The 19,185-nt window shown below is 36.0% G+C and overlaps 1 protein-coding gene across 1 annotated transcript; it reads left to right on the top strand.

The window, feature by feature from the left end:
- The first annotated feature begins 2,239 nt into the window (after positions 1-2,239).
- Positions 2,240-18,138, top strand: LOC127646740 (eukaryotic translation initiation factor 2 subunit 2-like). The gene is made up of 9 exons (XM_052130597.1): positions 2,240-2,376; positions 3,308-3,482; positions 8,800-8,906; positions 9,121-9,250; positions 9,336-9,436; positions 9,548-9,696; positions 10,274-10,330; positions 16,667-16,752; positions 16,978-18,138. Exons 1-9 carry the CDS (start codon positions 2,362-2,364, stop codon positions 17,151-17,153), a joined length of 996 nt encoding a protein of 331 aa, XP_051986557.1. The 5' UTR covers positions 2,240-2,361; the 3' UTR covers positions 17,154-18,138.
- Positions 18,139-19,185: the final 1,047 nt, after the last annotated feature.

Here is a 19,185-nt window from a genome sequence, read left to right as displayed (position 1 = left end):
CCTAAAAACGAATAATTGATTGGTTAAAGTATTGTTGCATATTACACCATACTGAAGACTGTAGGTCCTCAGTGAGGTGTCAAGACTTTTACCAAAATGACACCTACAAATGCAACATATTCTAAACATCAAAATTAAATATAAAAATTAAAGGACATAAACCAATAATAATACTGAAATATTTTTGTAATTTTAAATGCAGTTAACAATATTAATACTGAATTTTTGTCACATAAAAATGCACATTTGAAAATAAAGCTTTGATTTTGAGTTGGGGCAGCAAGATTTACTCATATTAGCTACAGAAAAACAGCAAAAGTTAATTAACAACTAATTTATCTAGGACTATGTTAACTCCATTACATATTAATATTATCCAAAACAATAAATTGTTTTCCTTTTGCCAGACTCTTAATTATTTAATGGTGCACTCAGTAATTTTTTCCCCTTTAAAAGGTTTTACTCCTGAAGAAATTAATCATAATTTTGAAACATATAAAATCATGACTACTCACATAAGATGAAGACTCCGGTCATTTCAGTAACCATACAAAAGCTGTTTTATTCTACATGGGGCAGAGCGCCCTCATGGGGGCTGCCATTTTAGAATCACATGACCAGCTGAATACTACTCGCTTAATCTCAGTAACTGTCTTGTTATTGGACACTTTCACTCCTGGATTAAATGAATCATGATTGATTGTGAATAGTGAATTTCTACAGTGGCATCTGTAACTGAAAACTGCTGATTTTGAATGATGCAGCATCCACACCACTAGGTGTCACTGTAAGTCCAAGATGACATGAACAAAGATTTAATGAGTGTAGCTCCCTTTAATTCACATTTCCCAATTAAAGTTAATTAGAACTAAACATATTTACAAAGGAGAAAAAGTCATAACGTCATACTTAATTCATGAGTGTCCAGGCTTTAAAGCTTTTTTGTTAAACTCTGCTTTATATTTGCCTTTATGACAATTTACCATTGTTCTTGCATAATATCCAGAGTTTAACTATGGTATTAGTCAGATCATGTATATCACAGTTTAAAAAAAAAAAAAAAGATCACCATGGTTAGATGTAATTATTGTAATTAATTTGTAAATAATAATAATAAAAATCTATGGAATTTGTCATGAAAACAATACCCTAAACACATGTAGAAATAATAAAAACAACCTCCAATTTCATATAGGCTAATAATATTTCATGTAGGCTAATAATATTAACATTTATTACAAATATAGTTGTACACAGTATCAAAATATATTTTTGTATTTGAAAAAATTACAGAGGTCAAGACCTCATAGCTGGCTATGGCCATGACTTCACAATTAGTAATGCTGAATATTGTACCCCATTTTTTAAAGAACTATACATGTAAAACATGACATGAAAATGGTAAAGATTAACTGATGATATAAATAACGAAGAACACTCTATGTATTCTGGGTGTATCAATTTGTTGCAACAGAACTGTAACTGTGCTTCATGCTCATGTTTATTCTATTTCCCAGAAAAACTGAACCCATAAATCCAGAGTGGTTTTAAGTATCTGAAAAGAAATGCAACGGTACACCCTGCAATGTAAGATTTTTAGACACAGTTAAAGTTGATAAAATACATAAAAAGATCAAAACATTTCACTATTTTCTTTAATATATTATATATATGTATATCACTTTATACAATCAGGCTGCAGTGAATTTCACCATCAGTTTCATAGTATAACTAAAGATATGATGATTACAGAGGTAACTTTGTTGCTATGTACCTCAAACGAATAATAAAAAGCAGACAATATGAGAGGAAGCAACTGCTGTCCTGGAGCTAGGAATCCCACTGCAATTTTAAACAGATTAGAGGAATAAAATGGTCTGAAAGTCATTATGAACATGCATAAAATAAAGGGTACTCCTAGGTCTGGTTCACCTGGATATAGCCTGGACTCTAGGAACGGAGCAGTGAAATCCTTTTCCAGATACACTTGAGGCAGGTTTACACCTCAAGTTTCCCTGCAGTTTGGAAATCAATTTAAGCATTATTTCTCAGGTTTTATAGTATAACATAAAGGTTTTTCTTCAAACACATCAATTTGGTCATTCAAACACACTCACACTTGTGTCAGCACGAAGGGTTTTGCCTCATTAGCCCCAATAATCTCAGAAAACTATTTCTAGATTATAATACGTCCTGAACTACAACTACCATCATGCATTGAGCACTCATTTACTGCGCATGCGTACAGAACTGTGCCCGGCCTGCCGCAAGCAACGCGTTGAACGAGGAAGGGTGTACCGTTAAAATAGTCTATTTTAACGCTTAATTTTCCTTCTAGGGCCTTCACAACCGACCGAAAACATGTCAGGAGATGAGGTAAGTAAATAAACCCTGTGAAACATTGATTTTAATTTAATTATGGTTTATTTAGAGTGTGAAAATGGAAGGACAATCGGGCCTACTAGTAAAGGATGTGAGCAAACGTGCACCAGCTCCTCGTTTCTAGATAATTTTTGTCGACTGTCAGCTGATGAGATGTCATGTCATGCCATTTTACTATCAAAACAAGCAATACCATGGTGTCTTTGTTGCCATATACCATGGTACTGCCACAGTTGTTTGTACATGGTATCATGGTGCTGCTATTTTTTGGACATGGTGTTATGGTAATACAGTAGTTCTGTGGGCATGTACCATAATAGTACCATAGTTTTTTGTACATATATAATGGTAATACCATGATTTATTGGGAATTGTACTATAGCAATACCATTGTAGTTTGAACATGTAAAGACCATGGTGTTTTTTTGAAATTTACAGTGGTATTTTGGATACATGCCATCTATCAAGGTAATATAGTATTGCTTGAAGTACCTCAAAGTACTGTTTCCACAAATATTGTGGTAATTATTAAGTACCATGTTATTGCTGCACCATGGTACCACCAAAGTACATTCTGGAAGGACCGACTGTACCGTCCAAAGGAGCTTTCACATTTATTGTCTAGTTCTAGTAGATTCATAATTCCAATGCTTTAAGGAGTGCATCTCCTTGAAAATATTGATCTATTATCTTTGTGTAAAACAAAATTAGGACCACAAGCACCAATATTCCAGATTTCTGAAACTAATCATTGTTGACATAATTTGATTTGTAGAATTAGATCTGGCTAGTTTAATTGGCATATGATTGCTTGTCACTATAATTTTGAGATTTTTGACTGTGTAAATAGTGTCCGATTAATCAGACAGGGTCTGTGAACTGTCATTGTTGTTGTGTCTCATCATTAAACTCATCTTACTTTCAGATGATATTTGACCCCACTATGACCAAAAAGAAGAAGAAAAAGAAGAAGCCTTTCATGCTTGAGGAAGATGGAGGCGAGGGTGATGAATGCCAGCAACTGGAGACGAAAGAGATGGAGGCTGATGGAGGGGAGGAAAAAGAGATAGAGTTTGATGAAGATGAGGGGAGGAAGAAAGGTAAAGAGCATCTCATTCTTTCCCACATCAATGTGTTTTTTTTTCCCCATTACCTAGTTTGAAAGGATATTTTCCAAAAAAATATTAAATTTGTGTCATCCTTTACCCACACTCATGTTGTTCCAAGTCAATATTTTAGAAATTCCATATGTTGGCATTATTGGTGCAGAAATGACAGGGGATGCACCGGTCTTTATCAGCTCCCGCACCGATCTTTATCAGCTCCCACACTGATGCTTTTAACCGATACTTTGTGTTAATCATGGTTGTTACCGTTAGTCTCCAAAAATGGCATAAATGCACCAATAAAGCTGTCCATTTGACTTGTGCATTTTATTTAAAGTCTATTGAAGACATACACTAACTGGCCACTTTATTAGGAACACCTGTAAATCTACTTATTCATGTGATTATCTAATCAGCCAATCATGTGCAGCAGTGTAATGTATAAAATCAGTTAACGTTCATATCAACCATCAGAATGGGGAAAAATGTGATGTTAGTGATTTAGACAGTGGCATGAATGCTGGTGCCAGACGCTGGTTTGAGTATTTCTGTAACTGCTAATCTCCTGGGATTTTCACACACAACGGTGAGTGACAGTTCTGTGGCCAAAACTGCTTTTTAATGAAAGAGGTTAGAAGGGAATGGCCAGACTGTTCCAAGCTGACAGGAAGGTGACCAAATAAATACGCGTTACAACAGTGCTATGCAGAAAAGCAATTGGTAATGTACAACATGTTGAACATTGAGGCAGATGGGCTTCAGCAGCAGAAGACCCCTCCGGGTACCACTAGTGTCAGCTTAGAACAGGAAACTGAGGCTGCAGTGGGCACAGGCTCACCAAAAGTGGACAGTAGACAATTGGAAAAACATCACCTGGCCTGACAAATCTGGATTTCTGTGGAGATACACAAATGGCATGCCCACTGCTGCCTCAATTTTCTGTTTATGGCTGACAGAATTGGAACTCAATGTGGTCGTCTGCTCAAGGTTCGATGTGTTGTGCATTCCGAGATGCTATTCTGCTTACTATAATTGTACTTGGTGATTATCTGAGTTACCGAAGCCATTCTGTCAGCTCAAACCAGTCTGGCCATTCTCCATTGACCTTTCTCTTCAACAAGGGTTTTTTGTCCACAGAACTGCCGCTCATCTATACACTCTAGAGCAGACCTGGGCAATTTATGACCCACGGGCTGGATCCGGCCCTCGATGTGTTTTAATGTGGCCCGCGGCTCATTTATAATTTTTTTTCTCCATTGGATATTTCCGTTATCTTGAATTAATGGGACCTAACGCGCCTCCACAAGCATTTAGCATGCTCAGGGTTGTCAGATAAGAGACGCAACACCCCCAATTTGAGATTTATACTTGCGCAAATTGAAAATATTCCACCTAATGTTATACTTATTTTGTGCAATCTGGCAACCATGCACGCGAGTGGTCTCTTTTTAGCTCTTGCTTTCCCCTTTGAACAAACGTAGCGATCTCTAGGGAAATATTTTGCTCAATGAAAAGTGTTATATGTCCCTCTCTGTCCGTTCTTGAGGCTGCTTGTGATGTTTGGTGCTAATAAGTTTGCAGGTAAATCTTCTCAGTGATTCAATTAAATATAAAAGGAGATCTCGGCATCATCGACACAAGGAGTGGTAATAATTGATAGACGAGCTAAAGCAAGTGAGAGATGAATATGTATATGTATTTTTTATTTGTGCAATTTAGAAATGTTGAACTAAGCTAATCAAACTCTTGCAGTAATCATTTATCATAGTCATGCAGCCTGTTTTATTAATTTGAGTGCTGAATGGAAAGTCAAACCATTGACGAGACCCGCATTATGACCCTTTTAGTGTGTAAACTGGTAATGTTTTGTGAATAAAATAAGTAAACTGTAAAAGTTAAAAGTTCTATAATTTTCGATTTTCTTAATTAAAACAGACTGTACAGAGTGTTAAATTGAATAATAAATTAACAGGTATGTAGAGATGGTAAAATAAATAACATAAATAAGCTCAGCCTTTGTTCAGTTTTTTTAATGCCTGATAGAAAAGTATTTTTTTATCAGGCATTAAAACTACCTTTTGTAGAGCAATACAATACTTAAGGCCTTTTCAAAGTAGTCCCATCAGTCACATATACACTTCAAATAATTGAGTACACAACTATGTCCTGGCTTAAAAGATTCAAAAAGAAAATCAGTGTGGAACATTGTATCCCAAAAAGAGTACAACGTGGCCCCTATATTCACTACTTAAAGCCCGATTTGGTCCCTTTACCAAAATAGTTGCCCACCCCTGCTCTATAGACTGTTGTGCGTGAAAATCCCAGGAGATCAGCAGTTACAGAAATACTCAAACCAGCCCGTATGGCACCAACAATCATACCACAGTATAAATCACCGAGATATATTTTCCCCCCATTCTGATGGTTGATGTGAACGATAACTTAATCTCTTGACCCATATCTGCATGCTTTTATATATTACACTGTTGCCATGTGATTGGCTGATTAGATAATCGCATGATAAAGTAGATGTGCAGATGTACCTAATTAAGTGGCCGGTGAGTGTAAATTAGCTTTGTGAATTTCAATAGGCTGTGTTTAATAAATAAATGTATAGTCTTCATGCACAGCAGTGCCCTGATGTTTCACACACACCACGCAAGCGCTCCGTACAACTACATCTCTGATGTAGATCCTCGATAGTTCAGTTTAATACTGTATAACATGTATTGAGATCGGAACCCGAGGAGCAATTCACCAGATTTTGAATGAAAAGCATAAATACCCCATGCATGGGTCTTTCATCAAACTTTATTATGTATTCTGGTCTTTAGAGAGCCGGCAGGTATATCTATCATAGATGGATCTACATAATGCCCAGCTAATGTCATATTTTCTAGAAATTCTTAACAAATCTAGAACAGGATTTATTCCTGGCACACAACTGGCTGTCAAACCCATATTGAGCTACACATAAGATTCACAAATGTATTTTCTCAAAAAAAATGTATTTTGTACATTTTGAGTGTAAATGGATGCACAACCTACATAATTTCACTAGTACACCCAAATGGTAATAGCCAAATCATACTCTTCATGTGTTACACTTGCTATAGTTTACCTCCACATTGCTTCTTCGTTGCTTCTTGCAACAGCGCCACATTGAATAAGAAATAGCATGTTTTAGGGACGCACTGATATGACATTTGTTTGAACAATACCGATATTAACAAATAACTATTGGCTGATACCGTTAACAATATTTTGCCACTTAGCTTATTATGTCATCAGATTACTGTTTTGCTCCGGAATTGTGTTTTAAATATGTACAAAGAGATACAAAAGCTTTTGTTCTAACAATAAATAATTTTCAATTGAACATGGATTGGATCTGTTGAACAAAAGACAAAATTTAAAGAGAGCCACAATGAAAGATAAATAGAAGATAAAATATTGAAAATAGCTAAATACCATAGCATGATGCTTGATGTAAAAAAAAAAAAGGTTATTTTATACTTAAGAATTTTTCTGCACGTCTGTTTTGCAGTTCAAAACAATAGAAATCACATTTTACTTGTTTGTACTGTTTAAAATAGAACATCACAAATAAATAGTATGCAAACCTTATGTTGGGCAATTCCACGGAAATGTCAACCACATCAATTAATAGTAAAGATACCAAAGGAACAAAACACACTTTTAAATTCTATTGTGGTGTAATGGATTATTGATAATGCCATACGCACCGCTAGAGAGCGCCGCTTGCTTACACAATGCTGACTGAAGCCCTGATTGCATTCTATTTTTAAATGCAGCCTTTCAAGCTTTTGTAATCACACAATTTTAAACTTAATCAATCGTGCAGCCTTAATGGATACCAAACCAATGCCTCATAAGTCAAAGTTTGCTGTTTTCAAAGCATTTGGATGGTTTTACCTCATCATGTAAGTGCTGCTTCGAGTGTCACGTAACAGCGTCTTTTTCCTCAACGTGAGAACGAGAAAGAATACAAATGAAATAGTACATGTTCTTTGGAGTGCAAGCCGTTTTACATTCTGTGGCTATAATTATATCTGGATTGTGCATTTGAATTCAGAGTTTTTACAAAATGTAATAATTATAAACGAACCATAATTTTTAATATCTGCATTTTCATGCTTAAACCTATTTGCTGATGGTTTGAATTTAGCCATTAATTGGCTGATAAATATTGGCGGCTGATACATCACTGGATCCTTAGCATGCATAACTTGTATGTGTACAAGCATTTGGAATACTGATAATTTACCAATGTTAATTCATTGTTGAAAATTAAAATGATATAGTATTTATTTGTATGAGTATAGTACTCATTTGTATTGTCATAAACAAAGAAATAGATATCCTGTGAAATAATCATAAAAATATGATTTATGAAAGCACAAAAAAAAAGACACCATTACATTTCTAGGCTCTTTCATAGCCCTTTACACTGTTGGTAATTGAACAGTTATAAAAAAATTTTTAAACGTTATATTACACTATTCAGAAGCAAAGGGTTGAAAAATACTAAAGAGCTGTGAGCATAATGACAAAAATGGATGAGGTACAGGGGGTGGAATGAGGTGCCCGGGTCACTAAAGACCCGAGGTATGCATTCAAGTGTTAAACTTCTGTGAACTAGCCCACAAACATACACACTATGTTCACCATCTTTACGGAGAGTTCCATCAAAATAAAAGCCCCAAGGATTTAATGTTAAACAATTGAAAAAATTATAGTTTTTTTTATTAAGTGTTTTATTATAAAAAAAAATTATATTAAATTTCACTGAATTGAAGTTAACTGGGTTCTTGACAAGTTGAAAAAATGTGTAAAGACTGATTTTGCTACTGCATTATCCAAAAATAGTCATTTTAAATAGGCCACACCTGATTTTTTTTTATGTAATAGTCCCCCCTCCCCTCTGTTTTATAATGAAATAATGTGTTGTTTTTGTTTCTTTATACATAAAAGAGTACCCCCAATCAATTCTACACCGTGAGCTATAGATATTCAAAACTGATAAAGAAAAACACACAAGAGGTATCGAATCGATACCGTCCGATACTGAGAATTTGATCGGGAGAGAAATGATATCTGTGCATCCCTAGAAATGACACTTTTCAGTTTAGTGATTTTTTTTTTTTATGGCATGTGTAAACTAATTGTCTGTAGTTTAATGAATTCCTTGTTAACCATTATGTTTTTCAGACATGTAGAACATGATAAAAAATTAACCAAGAAAAATCTTGATTTGTTCTCTTTTGGTAATGTACCTATTATGATTTAGAAACATCAGATGACCTGGACGACCTGAACTTCTTCAACCAGAAGAAAAAGAAAAAGAAATCGAAAAAGGAAAAGATTTTTGATGCTGAGCTAGAAGAAGGAATCAAGGTCAGTGAATTGTGTGCACATGTATAATGTTGAAACTCTCTGGTGTATTCACCGCCATAATTGCTTTTCTTTTAAATATGTTTCGACCATGAAAACATGTTATATTTCAATAAATAATCTCAACCTACACAAGACATTTTCTTTGCATTTGAAGTATATTCTGTTCAACAAACTATTTTCAAGCATTATTGTAAATTAAATATCATATTTCCAGGAACTGAAGATTGAAACAGAGCCACCAGAGGCGTTCGAGGACGATGACTTAATGCTGCCCGCTAAGAAAAAGAAAACAAGAAAAGTTAAAGATTTCCAAGAGGACACAGACAGTCAGGGCAAAGATGATGGTAAGTACAGTACATAATCATAGTTTGGATATTAACACCTCGAATGTAATATTTGCAATCTGAGTCTGTGCCATTTGTTTGAAAGGTGTTGAAGATGATGACTGTAAAAACATAGATGACATAACATTCAGCACACAGATGGGTCCTGCTTGGGCGGGCTCAGAGAGAGACTACACATATGATGAGGTAAACTGCGTAATCTCGTGGTACAGAACATTTTCAATTGACAAAATGGCTCATAATAACAAGGCCGCTGCTATCTAGTAGATTTCACATTATTACCACATTTTTTCTCAGCTTTTGAACAGAGTATTTAACATCATGCGGGAAAAGAATCCAGACATGGTTGCAGGAGAGAAGAGGAAGTTTGTGATGAAACCTCCTCAGGTTGTCCGAGTCGGCACAAAGAAGACTTCCTTTGTAAACTTCACAGACATCTGCAAACTGTAAGTCAAAACTGTAAATGTCAAGCAGTTTATAGTGTCATGACATTAGAGGCTTAAAACATTTTTATTTTCTCTTGAGTTTACTTTAGTTTATTTGCTCTGAACAACTTGAAAGTGACCCATTATCTATGTACTTTAGGATGCCCAATAATATAAACATTATTATTACTAATTTTAAAAGTGCATGTTAAGTGACTCTAAGAATGCCAACCAATGTCAGAAATTAAGGGGCAATATTTACCCCCTGCATATGATTTTCAGTGGTATTATCTTAACTTTTATGAGTGCAGTTCTCAAGATTGAGTCTTTAGTAACTCTTACCCTTTGCAATAATGTATAACTAGACTTTAATATATATAATCTAAATCAAGTTAAAATCAGAATTAATTAATTACTGGGGCATTTGTTGCCCCCACAATTTGAATTATAGGGGCATTTTAGTCACTTTTTGTGTCATTTTTGCCCTAAGCCCCCCTTAATTTCATACCCTGCTGCCAAGTAACAATTCAGTCAGATATCTGGGACCATTATCCCTTTTTTCAATACTTATAAAACAGCTTATTTTGTCTTTTCTCAGGTTGCATCGACAGCCAAAACATCTTTTGGCTTTTTTGCTTGCTGAGTTAGGTACAAGGTGAGTGTATTGTGTTCTATGATTATACTACATATGATAAAATTATTCAAACCCCTACTTGTTAGTCTTGGACATGTAATTCACCCTGCACCATTTGTCAAATACCTGATACCTGAAATCGTTCAGCTTGTTGAGGAGACTATTCTAAGTTTTATTGACTTTCCTAAGCGATCTGAAATAGGATTTTTGCCTGAAAAAAATCCCATAAACCTACATTGAAGGATCGACCTAAAACCACTTAGCAATGCCCTAGAAAAACACCCAGAACACCCTAGAAACTGCATAACAATGACCTAAAGACACCTCAGTACTCCTTACTGACCACCTTCAACACCCTAGCTTCATGCCGGCAAGTACTACATTGTCAAACTCAACTGCAATTTTTTCAAAAAGATGTAAAAGTCTAGTTATTGTGAATGTTTTTTTTTTGTGTGTGTGTGTATGTGAACTGGAGATTGTTAGTTCAATGGAATATTCCAGGGTTCAATACAAGTTAAGCTCAATTGACAGGTCCCATCCCTCCTTTAAAAAAGCAAAAATCCAGGTTACAGTGAGGCACATGCAAGGAGGTGAATGGGGGCCAATCTGTAAACGTTTAAATAAGTTTCGATACAGTGAGGCACATGCAAAGGAGGTGAAAGGGGGCCAATCTGTAAATGTTTAAATAAGTTTCAAAAGTATAGCCACAAGACATAAAAAATATGCATGTTAACATGATTTTAGTGGGATAAAATCACTTACTAACCTTAACTGTGTAAAGTTGAACCAATTTTACAACTTCGTTGCCATTACTGCGTAACACTGTAAACTCTAAAACCCTTAAATGACCATAAGTTATTTAAACAACTTTACAGCTAAAAAATTTTTTTTTTACAAGAATTAATGTAAGTGCTTTTATAAAATTATAAGCTTCACATTTCTGCCTTCTGAGACCAAATACATTTTATGGTAATCGACATTGTCACAAATGCTGTAGATCAGGGGTCCCCAAACTTTTTTCTATGAGGGCCACATCATTTTTACTTTCTATAATGGAGGGCCGTAGTCTAACAGAAAATGGCATGGGCTGGAGTGATTTATTGTGGAGATTTTATTATGATTTTAAATGGATTTACAGTATTATGCCTCCTAATGCTAGATTAATTTATTATTTATGCACCATACATATCAAGTGATATATAGCCTATTAAAAGAGCATTATTACTATCGTAATGACATTTTTTCATATTCATTGCTATTGAAATCAAATTATTTACTTACTCATGCGTATCAGTGTGAACTATGTCCCCTTGACGCGCCAACCATACTAGGAGCTCCGTCAGTCGTGATGCTGGCCAGCTTAGACCAGTCTAGATCCAACTCTTCTATCGTTTGGCACACTTTACCAAAAATATCCTCCCCTGTCGTAGTACCTTTGAGACTTTTTTTTTTAGGGCTGCCAGCTCCTCGGACACTTCAAAGTTTGAGCTAACTCCGCGAAGAAAAATGAGCAGCTGTGCCGTGTCCTGCACGTCATTACTTTCATCCAGCGCTAATGCAAAAAAATCTAATTCTTTCACTTTTTCCTTCAGCTGGGCATATTATACCCCATTTCTTCAATTCGTCTGGTGATTGTACTTGCGGACAGACTCACCGCATTTAAGACGTCTTTCTTATCGGGGCACACCTCCTCCGCAACAGCATTCATACATTTCTTTACTGAACTCACCATCACTGAATGGCCTACCGCGAGGTTGCAATCAGTTTAGCTACCTGAAAGCTAGCTCGAATGGATGACTGGTTCAACTGGGTTTGCCGTACAAACGTATTTTGCTGAGCAGATAGTCCACTTTTTAGCTTCGACACTTTGTCTGCTCTCATTTGGCCTTGTAAACTCGCATACTTGTCTCTGTGGCGGGTTTCATAGTGTCGGCGCAGATTGTATTCTTTGAACACGGAGACTGTTTCTTGACAGATGAGGCAAACAGCCATTTCTTTTCATTGAACAAAAAATAATCACTTGTCCACTTTTGGTTAAATACCCTGCATTCTGAATCAACTTTTCTCTTTCCCAACCGTTTGGCCATTTTGTTGTCACTTTAAATTTTCTTGCTGGAACGCGTGCACCCGCTCGATCACGATGGAACGTTAATCCGGGTGAATCTAACAAATAATTTGGCTACTTTAATAATTATAACTGAGGGAAATTTTATTTTGAAAGCCAATATGTATTATCAAATACAAATATGATATGATTAAAACATATTTAAAATTAAATTGTAAAAATATTTCTCTGCATGGCATTGTTCAGAGGGCCGGTCCAAATGTGGGGGCGGGCCGTATTCGTGGCACTTTTATTGAACCCAGAATATTCCTTTAATGTGGAACATGACTAAACCCGGTTTTATGGGTGACTATTAACCTCGTAAAATATTGTCCCAGTGTCCCAACTGTCAATTTGTTTTTCCATGGTCTCTGTCTGGCCTCAGTGTCACTGAAACCTTCCACCAGAACAGTTTACAGAGGTTTTCTACAAGAAATATGAAACCTGAATCAGTTGAAAGAGCAATTGCTGTAACATTGCTGCTATATATAGACAGGCTAACCCTGTGATAGTTTCAAAAGGCATTATTAAATTATAACTTGAGAGTGACATGTATCTCAGTGGACACATGGAAGAAAACAGATGTTCAGAATAGCTTACGTTTTCAGTTGTGAAATAGATCAGTTTTATACACCCAGAATTGTCTTTTCTGTAGCTGAAATGTTAGAATATTTAGAAAGACACTGCCTGGTCAAAAAAATTAAAAAGTTGCATACTCTAATATTTAGTTGGTCCGCCTATAGCTTTGATTACTGCATGCATTTATCGTGTCATTCTTTCAACAACCTTATGCAACATCACAACATTTATTTACATCCAGAGTTGCATTAATTTTTGGCCGAGATCTTGTATTGATGACGTGAGAGACGAACCACTCCGTAAAGTCTTCATCACATCCCAAAGACTTCCAATGGGGTTAAGGTCAGGACTCTGTGGTGGTTAACTCATGTGTAAAAATGATTCCTCGTACTCCCCGAACCACTCTTAAACAGTTTGTGCCCGATGAACCTTGGCATTGTCGTCCTGGAATATGCCTGTGCCGTCAGGGAAGAAAAAATCCAATGATAGCATAAACTGGTCATTAGGCCTGTCATGATAACTACTTTTGTTGGACCATATATTGTTCCAGAAATAATTGCTTAGTAATATTATTGTAATTTTAAGACCATTTTATGGCAGTGATATAATGATATAGCATAATAATGCAAGTACACCCAATTAACTTTTAATTCTTAACAATATTCAGACATTGGAATCAGAATGTCCAAAACATTTTTTTTATTAAAATCGGAAAAGCCCCTTTCCATCTCAAACTGCGGTTTTTGTTCCCAACTCGCAAACTGGATGGGATGGTGTTTTTGTTTTAGATGAGCTTTTAGGTTAGTTGTATTGCCGCTTGTTGTTGCCACTGTTTTTAAACAAAGTAGGCATTCCAGCTCGTTCGCATTAATGGACTCTCTTTTCTCATTCAGCTTAAAGCTAAAATGTTCCCACACCGGAGCTTTGGAATGCGGCTTTGAAATTAAGTCCATTTGGACTTATTCTTCCAAACTTTCTGGTTGGAATTAGGCAGTCTTCGAGAAAACACCTATTACAGGGCTCGACATTAAGCATCGTCATGTGTAAAAGTAAAGTAAATTGGTCATTCACTAAAAAAGTTACTTGTTCGGAGACAAAAACAAAAGAAAGGATATAAGAAGAAAAAAAAGAAAAAAAAAGAATATCCTCCACATTTGTCATTTACACCTGATAGGGTTTAAGAACACAGTGCAGAAAGATTGTAAATCATTACTAACCCTCAAGTCTGTATGAATTTCTCTCTACTGAGGATTTTTGGCCGAATGTTAGTCACTGTTCACTGTCATCTTTTTTTCACCATAAAATAAAAGTGGATTGAGACTGAAACTAACATTCTCAGTAACATCATCCTTTCAGTTCCACGGAAGATTGAAAGTCAGACAGGTTTGGAACAACATGAAGGCGAGTAATGATGACATCATTTTTGATAACACTTTACAATAAGGCTCATTAAAATTAGTTAATGCATTAGCTATCATGAACTTACAATGAACAATATTTTTCAGCATTTATTAATCTTAATGTTAGTTACTAAAAAAAAAAAAAAATATATATATATATATATATTAGTTCATAGTGCATGAACTTTTATTATATATTAAAATATTGGTGTTATTGTAGACAGGTTTAAAATAGGTAGTGTATGAAGGCACTCCCCATATATGTTAATAAACACAGCGTCACTGAGTCATAAGGGAACTGTGGTTCTGTGAATTCTGGATGACTGCCAGAGGCTGTGTAAACACTATTGGATTATCAAAGCGCCAGCCAGACCATGGTTTCTGGTGGTCAGTAGTAATGAAACAGAACACCTATTAGCCTTGAGTAACACGTAAGCTTCACCTGTCACTGTCTGCTCTGTGTGTAGCTGCCTGAGCCCCACCTCCGACAAAAAAAAGAGCAGACGAGAGCACAGATGCAGAGTGACTGGCTTATATGTTGGTGACATTCATTCTTATGTAAACAAACATGCATGTAAACACAGTGGGCAAAATCAAGGTCAGCAAAAATGATCGAGGTCATCTCCATATATCGTACGATAAGTCGATTACATTATTATCGTAATAGGCCTCCTGGTCATTCAGTACATTCAGGTTGTCAGCGGACTTCATTTTATTGCCGCATAACGTTACTGAGCCTAGACCTGACCAATTGAAGCAACCTCAGATCATAACACTACCTCCAGATTTGTACAGTGGGCACTATGCATGATGGTTGCATCGCTTCATGCGCTTCCCTTCTTACCCTGATGCGGTCCAATCTTTATGCTCCTTAGCAAATTGAAGTTGTTTTTTCCAGATGAAACTTCCTAACAAGTGGCTTTCTTGTGGCCACACAGCTGATTAGTCCCAATCCTGTTAGTTGTGGTCACATTGTGCATGTGGAAATGCTCTTACTTTCACTATTAAACATAGCTGTGAGTTCTAATGTAGATTTTTTTTAACCATGTGACATCAAGCGTTTTAGTGATCTACGATCACAATCATTCAAAAAACAATTCCGCCCACATTTCTTCCGCGAAGCTGACGGTTCACAACTATCCTTCCAGGTTTTAATAATGCATTGGACACTTCTTAAACCAATTCCAGTGATTTCGGCAATCTCCTTAGTTGTTTTCTTTGCTTGATGCAGGCCAATAATTGGCCCCTCCTGAAAAGGTAACATCTTTTCCATGGCCACAGGATTCTAGGGGTGTAACGATTCATCGATCCAATAACCAACAATCCAGTGTTATTGATAGAACACGTAAATATCGATATAGAACTTTATTTTAATACTCATGTCAGCGACGTTTCTACGCATTTCCATCAGACGATGAAGCAACCATATTGCATTAATTTCACTTTATGAGTGCTAAATATGCTTTTCATGTGGGACAAGGATGTGCGCAGGGTCTGTGAAGCCAAATTGTCACGTGTCAACTTGGCTTCCCAGGAAAGTTGTATCCAGGAAACCGTGGATGGCACAGATCGGGTCATGGGTATGCAAGTACTTTGAATTAGATTAAATTGAAAAATAAGCTGTAATCAAACGATTGATCACTTGTGTGTGAGACGTTATTTTTTATATTATTATCTGTATAATTTTTTCAACATCTGAAGTACCTTATTTTGTTATGGATGTCCCAATATGGATATTAAATTTGCACTTTTCAGAGAGCTCAATGAAATATTCAAATTAGATTTTGGTTGCATTTGAGGGCAAAAAATAATCATTGATTGTGTAAAATAGGCACATAATATCAGAATATCAATCGCAGGGCCCTGAATCAAATTGAAATCTTATCACGGCAGACTTTGAAGTATGGGCAAATATCGGAACACAGGCCAAGAGAATCGTATACGAAGATCATATCGTGATGAAATGTCTGATTTACACCTCTACGTGATGCGTCTTCCGACATGGTTGTTTAAGAAATGAGTAACTACACACTTCATCAGTTAGGGTTATAAGAATGGTTGCCAGCTGAATCATATGCACTGCAAGAGTGATCCAATCATAGGCTCTGAAGTATCTGCTTATTTAAATCCAAATGGTGACTTTTTTTTTGGCCGGGGAGTTAATGAGGACATTGTATTTTGAGGTGGTTCCTTAAAACTATAGACTTCTGTTATAATATGTAAATGTATGCTGAAGATGATTGTTGATGATTAACCAATGTTTCCACTTTTCAGTGGGTCTATAGACGGAAATAATCAGCTTGTCATCAAAGGCAGATTCCAGCAGAAACAGATAGAGAATGTCTTACGAAGATATATAAGTAAGTATTATAGGAATGTGATTTAATTGTGTCAATGTATAAATGTCATTGCATTAGATAAGAAATATCTAAATAAAATGTATTTTATAAAGAATGAGAGCACAAACAAAACAAATAGACACGCTGTTTAAAATGAAGATAAAGTACTTGGACACTTTCTGGTGAGATTAATTTTGCAAAAAGTATATTGAGTCAACCTCATAATGTGTTTTTTCCCCTCTGCAGAGGAATATGTGACATGCCACACGTGTCGGTCTCCTGACACAATCTTGCAGAAGGATACACGTCTGTACTTCCTGCAGTGCGAGACGTGTCATTCCCGATGCTCAGTCGCCAGCATCAAGACCGGCTTCCAGGCCGTGACGGGCAAGAGAGCACAGTTGCGTGCCAAAGCCAACTAATGCCTGACCCTTTGCCGTCACCCGTGATATTCGGCCAACTTGAACACCTGTGTCCATGGCCAAACTCAACAAATCGACTCAATTGCAGATTTCACCAGAATCTAAACTAGAACATAGTTCTAATAAAATACATAAAACCTCCATTATAGAATTGCCTATGCACATGGAAATATAGAATTTGCAGAGTCTTGATTTGTTTAATTTGGCTGTGTGAGCTTGCAGAGCTGTGAGATATTGAGGGAGATCACGAGGCCTGGAGGATTTTATGAATGAACTGTTGGTGAACTTATTGTATTACCTAAAAAAATAAAAAATGTATACCAGCTGGGCAAACATGTGCTGTGTACTTTTTTGGCAAAAGAACTATTGCTTTGTTTTCTAGACAGTTTGGATATAATTGAGAAAAAAAAGCATCTTCACTTTAAAGGGATAGTTCACCCAAATATTTTAATTCTCATAATTCTCATGCCATCCCAGATGTGTATGACTTTCTTAAGCAGAACAGAAACAAAGATTTTATCAACAATATTTTAGCTCTGTAGGTACAATGCAAGTGAATGGTGGCCATAAATGTAATCCATAAGACTCCAGTGGTTAAATCTGTCTTCTGAAGAGATATAATCTGTTTTGAGTTAGAACAGATAAAAATATATCTGGTTTGGTCACTTTGGAAGACCACTGGGGTCAATATTATGCTGCCTTTATGTGCTTTTTGGAGCTTCAAAGTTTTGGTCACCATTAATTTGCATTGTATGGTCATACACAGCTAAGATATAATTAAATTCTTGTTTGTGTTCAGTAGAAGAAAGTCATACACATCTGGGATGGCATGAGGGTGAGTAAATGAGAGAATTTGTCATTTTTGGTATGTATATTTGTATATTTGTTGTCTTAGAGTCCTGAAAATGAACCTCTTGAATATTGTGTGAATGTGAACAGATCCATATTTTTAATCTGATAGATGTAGTTTGTGAAGGCATTTGACCATTTATCCATCATCTACTTACGTTACTTTTCAGAAAAGATTTCTGTACAGTACGTTTTGTATTGGTCAACCCTTTTGAAAATTAAATGGATGTAAATTAGTATTTGTTGTACTGGCTTGAAATTCTGCCTATTTTTTTTATTAATAATACAATTTTGTATTACAGTATTATAACAGTGTAATAATAAATATCGCAGTGCTTTTTTCAAAGGTCATTCCTTAAGAAAACATGCAGTAGAGCATTCAGAGAAATCAATAGCATGTTTCAAATTCCCTTACACTGCAAGTATTGTATTAATTGGCATCTGTTGCTGTATCTGCATAGTTCTTTTGTTAAAGTAGTTCCATTCGTACAGCGTGTTTTAGCTATGATTAAAGGCATCACGAGCACATGGGCTGAAAGACATAGCAGCAGTCTTCTGGTTTCCGTCCTACATCACCCACTCAAAAGGTGACATGGGAATGAATAACGAGCAGGATTTTTGCACTGACCCGGACACGACCATAGAGCGAGCGTGTTAACCATGTCAATTCTCCACTGCTGCATAATGAATGCACTCGAGTATAATAAAATTAAACATGTCTAGTTTGTATAAACTCAAAAAGTGTTTTGCTCCACAAAAGCTGAGCTTATCTCCATAGCTGATGATGCCAAAAACATACAAAATTCTAACTTAGTAGGTTAATTTAAAGGTGCAGTAAGCAATTTTTTCATGGAAAGGTAAGCAAAAATGTCCCAGTCCCTGCAATATATGAATGAAATAAGTGTTGTGAGGTATCTCATCTGTCTCTGTGACAGCTCTAGACTCAAACAGAAATGTTTTTGTCCGCAGGCCGCGGTTTCTGCCTGTCAATAATTTTATAGGGTGTTAATAGTATTGTTGTTGCAGCGAATTATTTAGGCTTATTACCATTATTATGCCAGGTTGCTCATTACAGTTGTCAGTTGAGGGTGCTATTTTGCTGCTGTTGTTTTTGCTTGATGTTGGTCTCAATAAAGCTAATTTGGTGTGCGGGGTTTTTGGAAAGAAGGGACGTGGTTAATTC

Source organism: Xyrauchen texanus, chromosome 7 (genome assembly GCF_025860055.1).
Source record: "Xyrauchen texanus isolate HMW12.3.18 chromosome 7, RBS_HiC_50CHRs, whole genome shotgun sequence".
NCBI classification, from domain to species: Eukaryota; Metazoa; Chordata; class Actinopteri; order Cypriniformes; family Catostomidae; genus Xyrauchen; species Xyrauchen texanus.
The sequence above is the reverse complement of the archived record's forward strand: the minus strand, read 5'-3'. Positions and strand labels throughout refer to the sequence as shown.

Bases quoted from the DNA above. Each gene is read 5' to 3' on its own strand.
- LOC127646740 (XM_052130597.1), top strand. The intron at 3,483-8,799 runs GTAAAGAGCATC...ATTATGATTTAG, and splicing joins AGATGAGGGGAGGAAGAAAG to AAACATCAGATGACCTGGAC. The intron at 16,753-16,977 runs GTAAGTATTATA...TCCCCTCTGCAG, and splicing joins TGTCTTACGAAGATATATAA to AGGAATATGTGACATGCCAC.